The following is a 9,158-nucleotide window of genomic DNA, read 5'->3' as shown; positions in this document are numbered from 1 at the left end:
AGGGAAAGGAAACATAAATCTCAACAAACAGTTACAAACATATTTTTCAAAAACACTAACCAAGAATGTCAAGTGCACAGTGAATAAGTGTTTATGGTATACTATGAGATACTGTAATGGAAGCTCTATAGGAATGCAAAGGTACTACTATGCTCTTGTTTTCAGGGGAAAATGATGAAGCATATAAAAAGAAAGAAATCATTGCAGGCATCTGCTCCTGCCAATATCCTGAGTCAACTTGAAACATCTTTAATTAACAAACAGGTAAACATCTAAGCTTCAGCAATTTTAATGTATTAAGCAAAAGTAAACTGAAATGTATTTGTTTAAGAGGGTGTAAGACTTTTGTTTTAGTGAAGTTAACTGTTCTAAAAGACACTACCTTGGGAAACTGGTGAACGGAGGAGAGAGAGAGAAGTACCTAACAGTTACGTATTATACTGACATTTCAGTTTTAGTTTTAATAGGCATGGTAATAGCTATGTTCAGTAACAACTATTCTTAAAATGCACTGAGTATGTTTATACATTCTATGTACAAATAGAATATTCTGATTTAGCCAGGTATTTTAATGTTAGTTTTAATGCTTTATGTTGTTGTTGCTCTAGATAGCATGGTTTGTTTTTTTTTTTCAGAGAGAACCATATTCAGGTAGCAACTTTCTGTACAGTGAAAGCAGCAGTGATGATGAAGAGCCTTTATTTCAACTATCCAAGGTAGAACTGTGTGCCAAAATAAAAAGTCTGAAGAGGAAGCTGACAGACACCATGAGAGAAAACTGCCGCCTAAGGCAGTCCCTGGTGATGCTTCAAGGTAAAGTCAGGGGAAATATTTTGATGAAGAGGAAAACCTGAAGGCCATGGAAAGCTTGATTTATAAGAGGCCATTTGGATGGGAATTATGGATGCTCAAGCACCTGACACGATCAAGGCCTACCATTAGCATCAAAGTCTTTGATACATGGCAACATTTAATTCCAGCAGCACTTACAAAAAACTGTTTTATATGAAGGCCATGCAATCATAGAGTTAGAAATGGAAAAATCTGTCTAAGTCCTGTCAGTTGTTCCCAAGAGAACCTTTCTGTATGCTGTGTATAACCATGAGCTCAGCTCAAACACTACACTGACCAGTCCAACTAACCTTATTTATTAGCAGTCTTTCTTGATCTAGGGAAATTTTATTTATTCTGAAATGATTTCATTTCTAATTACTTTGGAAATTCCTCATTATTGATAATCTGCGTTAGTTCCACATGCAACAAATTTAGTCCTTTCCCAGAGATGAACCATTTTATTCTTTTATAAATAAATCCTTCATTGCTTAGGGATCATCTCTGAAGCCCTTCTTACTTGTCCCTGTCCCTTACTCTGGGGCAGCCAAGACTGAATCCAAAACTTCAGAACACTAGTGAATGACTCAGGTTTAAAGAGGGTTTGCTCCTTCCCTTGCCAGCTACATCATCATACCATCCCTAGATGGCCTAGTATCTTTTTTTCTTTATTGTCATATGATTTTGCAAGTGCTTATCAGTTTCATTGCCCACCTGATTCCATTCCATATGTTATTCATCTTGGTTTGAATCATTCATCTCCGCCTTTTTTGGATATTTTTTTAAACATTTTGTTAGTGTCTGACAACTTTTCTTACACATTTAGGTCAATTTGCCTTGCATCTTAAGCACTTGTATTAGTCTTGCACAGTATTTTCTGTAATTTAGTTGTTCTGTATCTTGCTGATTCTTCATCCCTTGCATCCTTTTTGCTCTGAATTGATTCTTCTTAATGGACTCAATAAAAGTTTATTCTTGAAAATAAATATTACTTGAAGAAAAGGTTATTTAAAAGATAATCTCTATAGATTAAAAAAGAGGAAAAAAAGTCTATGCAGTCTATGTAACTTCTTTGAAGCAAAAAAAAAAATAATCAGACATAACATTACTTAGCCCACATTCAGTAGCTTTACAGACTTGTAGAGATTTTGAGATAGCAAAAAGAGAAATAGCCATGATGGGCGTAAACTAACGGTTCCTGTTAGCCTTGCAGAGAACTGGTCTATCCTATTCGAGAAACAGAGGCCAGATCTTAATGGGTGGGGACAGCAGAATGGCAGGAAAACATTTCAGAGAATAGTATGTTAAAGTATGTTAAAGCATCTTTGTTGGCTGTTTTGACTCTTTTGCATTATGAAAGGAATCTAACTGCAAAAACATATGCTTATGTAATTGGAGTCTGTGAGCTGCAATTACTATTTTACCCCTCTTTCCATTTGATTTCAGTGTTGCCACAGGCAGTCACCCATTTTGAGGAACTGGTAGGGATGGCTGAAGCACTGCTCAAAGGGGGAGTGACATCATCTATGTCCAGTCTGCATTCACATGCTGTTTGGAAAGCATCAAGCAATCCATTAGCAGATTCATATGCAGCTCTGCATAGTAACTCCAGCTCACCAATAACTTTGAATGTGGAAGATGAGGAGAAACAGACTGAAAAACAGGTCAGTTAAAAAGCAATTTCAGGCATAAAAGTTAAAACTTTATACAGTACAAACCTTACTCTTATAGTATAACAAATATAAAAAATAAGCATCAGTAAAAATCATTTTATCATCATTCAGTTGATGATGTCACTAATGATCTCCTTTTGTGCAGAAGGCTCTTTCCATGAGAAACACTAGACTGAATTCAGTGCGCTGTTACGCTCTCAGACTCGCTTTGATTTTTGTGGCTTTGCACGTCTGTGACTAAAGGCAGAATGTGGATGCATGAAGAAAATACTGAGATCCTGGGTTAACTACTGAGATCCAGGGATAGCTAGTATTTTGTATGCCAAAGGGGAATGGTAGTGTTTCAGCAATAATCTAAGAACAATACCAGCAGTCTGTTTAAACTGTAAGTAAGTAAGTGGAGAATGGCATGTTTCTGCTCTTGTTCCAGACACTGGTCAGCAGTTAAGTAGAAATAGATAGATAGATAGATAGATACTGAGTAAAGATGTTCCCTTATTCTCTGTAGTTATAACAGAGCATAATTGAGAAATCTGAGGCACAGAGGCTGTACATGAATAAAGACACAACCAAAAGAATAATTCTAGCTTCTGCATACTTAAACATTCTTATGCACTGAGTCATGCCAGTCGGTGGAAATCATTCTCATGTGTTGTCATGGGGTCCTAAAAACTAAAGAAATCTATTAAGAATTATCAAGGTAGGATGTTTTGACTGAATATTGCAATACACAAAATTTGACCTAACATCTCCAAAGAAATAAAAAGACCTAATTTTCTAAGCAGCCTAGCCTTACTTAATAGAGGGAACTCAAAATTGCCCATTAGGAGAGTTCAAATACTGAGGCTGTACCACTGCTGTGTGCAGAAGTCAGTCTTAAAGCCCAGGACCAGATGTCACAGTTCTTAGGGCATGTCTGCTCGGAGGCAGGAATATTAGCTTGGGCATAGTGCCGTGCTGCCGTGGCTGTATGGAATCCACACCAGAACTGGACCCCAGCCAGCCTGCATGGAGTGCAAGCAGAAGGATTTAGATATATCTGAACATATCCTGTCTCCACTTGTGAGTAATAAGGAACGCTTGGTGAAGTGTTTGCTAGGATGAATGTGGTCCTTAGTCTACCCTGCACTTGCTTCTGAAAAAAAATCAACCTGCGTGTATAGTTCCAAACGTTGAGTGGTATGCAAGTTTAGCGTTGATCTCAAGCACGCAGTTTGCAGAGATTACTTTTGAAATTGTGGTCTAAAACAATAAAATTAAAAAGGTATTTCAGAGGTAATACTATATAATATTTCTAGAGAACTGCAATAGTTATGCCTATGATCAATTTTGTTTTCCAGTTCAAGATCGAAAAGTGGCAGATTGCACTTTGTAACAAGAGCAAACCTCAAAAGTTTATAAATGATTTGATGCAAGCACTTTATACACATGAATACATGGCTACACACAGCCTGACAGGTGCAAAGTCCTCCTCTTCAAAGGATAAAGCGGCAAAACCAGCTATGAATCAGAACGAAGTTCAGGAAATCATAGGTGATGGCTTGTTAACATTCCTCAATGTGGCACTGACTTGACAGAGGGCTTTCTCTGAGGGAGGGGCTGTAATGCTTAACAGCTGGTCTACTCAGGTGATGTGCTGTTTCCTTTTTCCTTCTTCAGCTACATTCTTTTTTAAACCATCTGTTACAAATGCTGTCAGTGAAATGCTAAGTAGTAGTATTTCTATTGTGTGAATTTTGTGGGTTTTATTTAAGTGGCTACTCAGGGACAGTGATATTATAAATTTTTTTAGCCTTTGAAAGGTTAATGTACATCAGTCAGACTTGGAGCATGATGATAATGGATAGGGAAGGCAAGGAGAGGACACACTTGGATCAAATTTAAAATTATGTCTGCTATATTTTAAAGTTAGTGAATGTTATGAATTCTGACATTTTAAATAGCGCTGGAGGCAAAATGAGACAGTAAGTATAGAAGACAGGAATAGTGATCAGAGAAGCAAACAAAATTTGTTTTCTGCTGAGGTTTAAAGCAGAAAATGTTTGGCTCATAAGAAGAAGAATCATTTCAGATGGAAGTAGCACGTGAAGCCTGATTTTTATTGGATTCACACCTATAGCTTACTACTTGAACAACATAGCTGAAATTCCTGTACTAGAAACCCTCCGCCATTGCTATTTCCTTGTACTTCCCCAGTTCTCTTGGTTCCCTTCCTAGCTTAGCTCCAGATCCTGTACCTTGGTCCAGTTTTGTTGAAGTTGGCCAGCAGTTTCAAAACTTATCAGTTGCAGAAACCTCTTTTCCTTAAGAACCTAGCTGGAGAAAAAGGTCCACAGTCAAGAGAGAGAAAAGGAATGAGTGTGTAAGATGGTGAAAATATATTTAGAGGAAGTAAGATGAGACAATTTCAGAATGATGTATGAGAAATATTAAAAAGATTTCATGGAATGAGAAGAACAGTTGGACTTGATGATCTTAATGGTCTTTTCCAACCTGAATGATTCTATGATTCTAAGAGCTACTAGTGGCTTTTCTAAAGGTGGATTCTGGGGAAGGGTCTAGGAAAAACTGAAAAGGGAAGCAGAAAAGATAATGAGGACATTGAATACAGCATGCTACAGAGAATTCAGTCACAAAGGAGAACCTATAGAGAAGTCAAAGAAGTCTGCTAAGGGAAATGAGAACATTCCTGAATTCAAATAGAAAAGTGTCAACATTATACAAGAGAAAAAGAAAAATAAGAAGGAAGCCTGGGAGTTCTAGGACTGTAGAAAATGAGTTAGTAGATCAGATTGTTTAAAGAAGATGGAAACTGTAAGACCTCAAAATGAAATGAAAGGGGGTAAAAAAATCAAGAGAAAGGAAGATGATGGAGAACAGGGGAGCAGGAATCGCATTCCTGATGTTGAGTCCTGCTAGTATTGCATTCAAAAAAGTTTGCCAGGCAAAACAGAAGGGAAATTTTTAGGGAAAGGGGCATCACCTGCAAATGAAAATCAATGAACACAAACTGTGAGATTCAGAGGCATGAGGACTAACAAGGGTAGGAAAAGGACTCTCTGATCAAGAGCAGAACAAAGGGAGACAGGACAAGCAAAGACAAATCACTCACTACAGGACGCCATGGTAGCCCTGGAGTTCCTTTTGAGTCTGCCAAAAGCAGGCACAGCAGTACGAAGGCACAGAGAAAAGCAAGAGCTGGCACGTGTAAAATCTATGAAGTAGTGTGTAAAGACAGCCAAGTAACTAGAGCTGAAGCTGAAGTAGCTGGAAATTTCAAAGATGCAAGAAATGCATTTTAGATCACACATCTGTTGTTTCCCTGATTTGGAAGCCTCATATATATTGTCTCTTTATTTTCCAGGAATCACGAAACAGTTGTTTCCAAACACAGATGATGCTTTAATTAGGCGAATGATGGGACAAAAACTGAACAATTGCACCAAGAAGCCAATTTTAAGCAAAGATCTTAACTCAGGTGCTTTTCAGAAGCATAGCTTTTGGTGAGTCTTCAAAAAAAAATCTGTAGCCTGCAATATGTAATTCCATATATTACCCTGTGGTAACAAAATCTAAAAGCAATTTTAAAATTACCATGAAGATATGTGTTCATATATGCATTGCCAAGTAAGTAAATATTTTTGTAACCTTCTACAAAAAGTATGTAATACAGAAGCAGTCCAGCTTCTGCTGTAACATTACAGCACAAAAAAAGTTGTTCATTCTAGACAAAGCAGCACAAGGTTATTAAATTACAGGAAGAGAATACAGAAGTAAACATATGGAATTACTTCGATCAATATGTCTGGTTTAGATTTTGCATTATTTACTTTTCTTATTATTCTCTGTAGGCTCTCCAGAGACCAGTCAATTCCTTTTTCACGTCACCTGTTGTGCCTCAACCCACAAGTAAAGATAAGGAAAATCACACCTCTTTTGTACCTACTGATAAAAGTACTGTAGGAGAGCTAAATTAGCAGTCTTTTCCTGCCAGAAGAGTCTAAATTACTGAGGCAGAAGAATTACTAAATAACATCTTGCTTATTATGGGTATTCTTACCTTGTGAACAAGACTAGTATAAAATTGCTGAACTCACCCCTACCGTCCGTGAAGTCAGCTGTTTGCGTAGTATATATACCAGATGTACATATCACAGAACACCTGAGGTTGGGAGGCACCTCTGCAGATTGGCTAGTCCAACCCCGCTGCTCAAAGCAGGGCCACCTAGACCAGGTTGCTCAGAGCCAGTTACAGTTCAGCTGAGTATCTCCAAGGATGGAGACTCCACCACCTCTCTGGGCAAGCTGTGCTGGTGCTTGGTCACCCTTACAGTGAAAAAGTGTCTCCTGATGTTCAGACTGCACCTCCTGTGTTTCACTTTCTGCCCATTGCCTCTGGTTCTGCCACTGGGCACAGCTGAGAAGAGGCTCCATCTTCTTTACACCCTCCTATCAGATATTAATACACATAGATAAGATCTGCTTGAGCCTTCTTGAGGCTAAACAGCCCCAGCTCTCTCAGCCTCTTCTCACGAACAGGAACAGGATAAGAGATTAAAATCAGTGAGACAGGGAGAACAGATTTGTCCTTACTTAGACTTTCCATGCTGAAGTAGTATTTTACTTCTTCCTGATTCAGTTATCTCATGCATGTTCTAAAATCCACATTTGCAACTGTAAGACACTTCATAACAGAAAAAAAAAAAAAACAAACAAACAAGCAAAAACACCCCAAGATATTTGATTATGTTACAACACAATTGGAAAAGTAGCAGTGCTTTGCTACTAAAATTCCTGTCTAAGCCACCTGGTAGTACTGCACGGACCACCAGTGGTCTATGAATTACTACTTGAGAAATACTCAGATAATATCTATTGAAAGAATCCACATGCACAGGTTTTCCTATCTGGAAACACTAAACAAATGCATCAGCCTGGCTAAAATACAGTTTACTATGTTAATGCTTTTCTCCTAGAGATGAGAAGTCTTCGTAAAACAAAGGTCCTCTGTATTTGTAACATACAGTGCGTGTTGATTCACTGTAGTATTTTTCCTTGTCCTTGACACAGATGGTAAAAATAACAGCATGGAAACACAGAGTCTGTCTTCTTTGAAAGTATTAAATCTTAAATATTTTATATTTTAAATCTGTCTTCATCAGATGAGTCCATAAATTTTGCTAATTCCTGAGTCTTCTCATGTACAGACACAGTATCCCTGAAGCCTTGACATGAGGATCTTGAGCTAGCACTGTAACAATTCTGATTTGCTTTTTTTTTTTCAATACTGCCTATAGACCTTTCAATTTAAACTTGATATTTTAAAAATGTCTTCATGTCTATTATTGATAAGTGCTTACGTAAAATGCAGTCCAACATCCATTGAAACCACTGCATATATTGCCTGCATAGTCTTTCTTGAATGGATGCTTATTGGAATGCATTTATAATGGATTCATTTTACATCTGTTCAGAATTTTCTCACTGTAAAAGCATTTAAGCACCTTGTAAGTAAGCAAGATAACGGTGATGATGCCTTTAGCTCAGACAACACAAGTTTTCTCTGTAAGAAAATCATGAGGATTTCAAAGTGCTTATAATCTCACTGTTACTCCTTCAGTTCACCTTCCATCAATGAAGTACAGAGAGAGGTCAAGAGAAAATCCTGTTGTGCAGTACCTTTAGTAACAACTTACACACAAGTTACTGACTTTTAAAACTGGTGATACTGCAGTTTTGATCTCCTCCCTTGCTGCTCCTCCTTCGTTGCCCACCTCCTCCGCCTTTCCCCAGAATACAATTACGATTCAAGAGAAGGAATTCAGAGTCAAATCCAATGAGACAGACAAGTCACCATCTCAGATCCATAAAGCTGAGGTGAAGGGGAATATGTCAGTGAAGAAAACTAGTTAACTAGCTAATAAACAAACTGCTGCTCGGAAACGAAGAACAGTACTAATTGCACATTTAATGTTAGTATCTCAAGCTTTGATATAAATTGTCTCAACAGTGGTTCTGCAGCTGCTCTTCAGGGCGTCCTCTCTTCGGCTGTTCCTCCCAGTACTCAAGACCAGCAGGATGAGGATCCACAGGCTGCTAATGCACAGATTCAGCACAGGGACAGCCGTCCGACCTCTCCACCGCCCACCCCACAAGGTCAGCAGGAGCGTTTCAAGCCCACTTCTTCTACGGTGGAGTCTCATCTTGCCAGGACCTCACCAGCACCCTCTCCCAACCAGGGTTGCGCACAGGATCTCAGGAATTCAGACAAAGAATAACAGAAGGTATTTCATACCAGTTCAGATTCTCAACAGAGATTAACGAGCAGTATAAAATAAAAAAGAAATAATATCTAAATGGGCCTAGCAACAGTGGACAGAGATACTGCAAGCAGAATAGAAGCCCAAGAACCATTTTTCTCAAACAAATGAAAATCCCACAACCTAGAAAAAAAAATGGAGGTATATTAATATCTTTGGCTTTAAGATATTATTAAATATTTGCATGTTATGCAGTAATTCAAAAAATATAAACTTGTTCTGAAGAATATAAGTAGAGTTCCCCTTAGTTAGAAAAAAACAATACCAAAAGAACGTATAAGAGGAACCTTAATCCCCTTGCTTTCACCTTGACAGCTGATGGAAAACTGCTTTA

At 38.1% G+C, this 9,158-nt stretch overlaps 1 protein-coding gene across 1 annotated transcript in view; it reads left to right on the top strand.

The window, feature by feature from the left end:
* Positions 1 to 8,782, top strand: part of BEND6 (BEN domain containing 6) — a 9,256-nt gene extending 474 nt beyond the window's left edge. The window contains exons 2-6 of the mRNA XM_009695973.1: positions 636 to 813; positions 2,278 to 2,495; positions 3,845 to 4,037; positions 5,869 to 6,007; positions 8,515 to 8,782. Coding sequence (XP_009694275.1) covers positions 636 to 813; positions 2,278 to 2,495; positions 3,845 to 4,037; positions 5,869 to 6,007; positions 8,515 to 8,782 — 996 coding nt within the window. The remainder of the gene's footprint in view (positions 1 to 635; positions 814 to 2,277; positions 2,496 to 3,844; positions 4,038 to 5,868; positions 6,008 to 8,514) is intronic.
* Positions 8,783 to 9,158: the final 376 nt, after the last annotated feature.

The sequence above is a fragment of the Cariama cristata genome, unplaced genomic scaffold, assembly GCF_000690535.1.
Source record: "Cariama cristata isolate BGI_N322 unplaced genomic scaffold, ASM69053v1 scaffold9602, whole genome shotgun sequence".
Taxonomy (NCBI): domain Eukaryota; kingdom Metazoa; phylum Chordata; class Aves; order Cariamiformes; family Cariamidae; genus Cariama; species Cariama cristata.
Note: the sequence above shows the minus strand (reverse complement) of the source record. Positions and strands in the feature narration are given on the sequence as shown.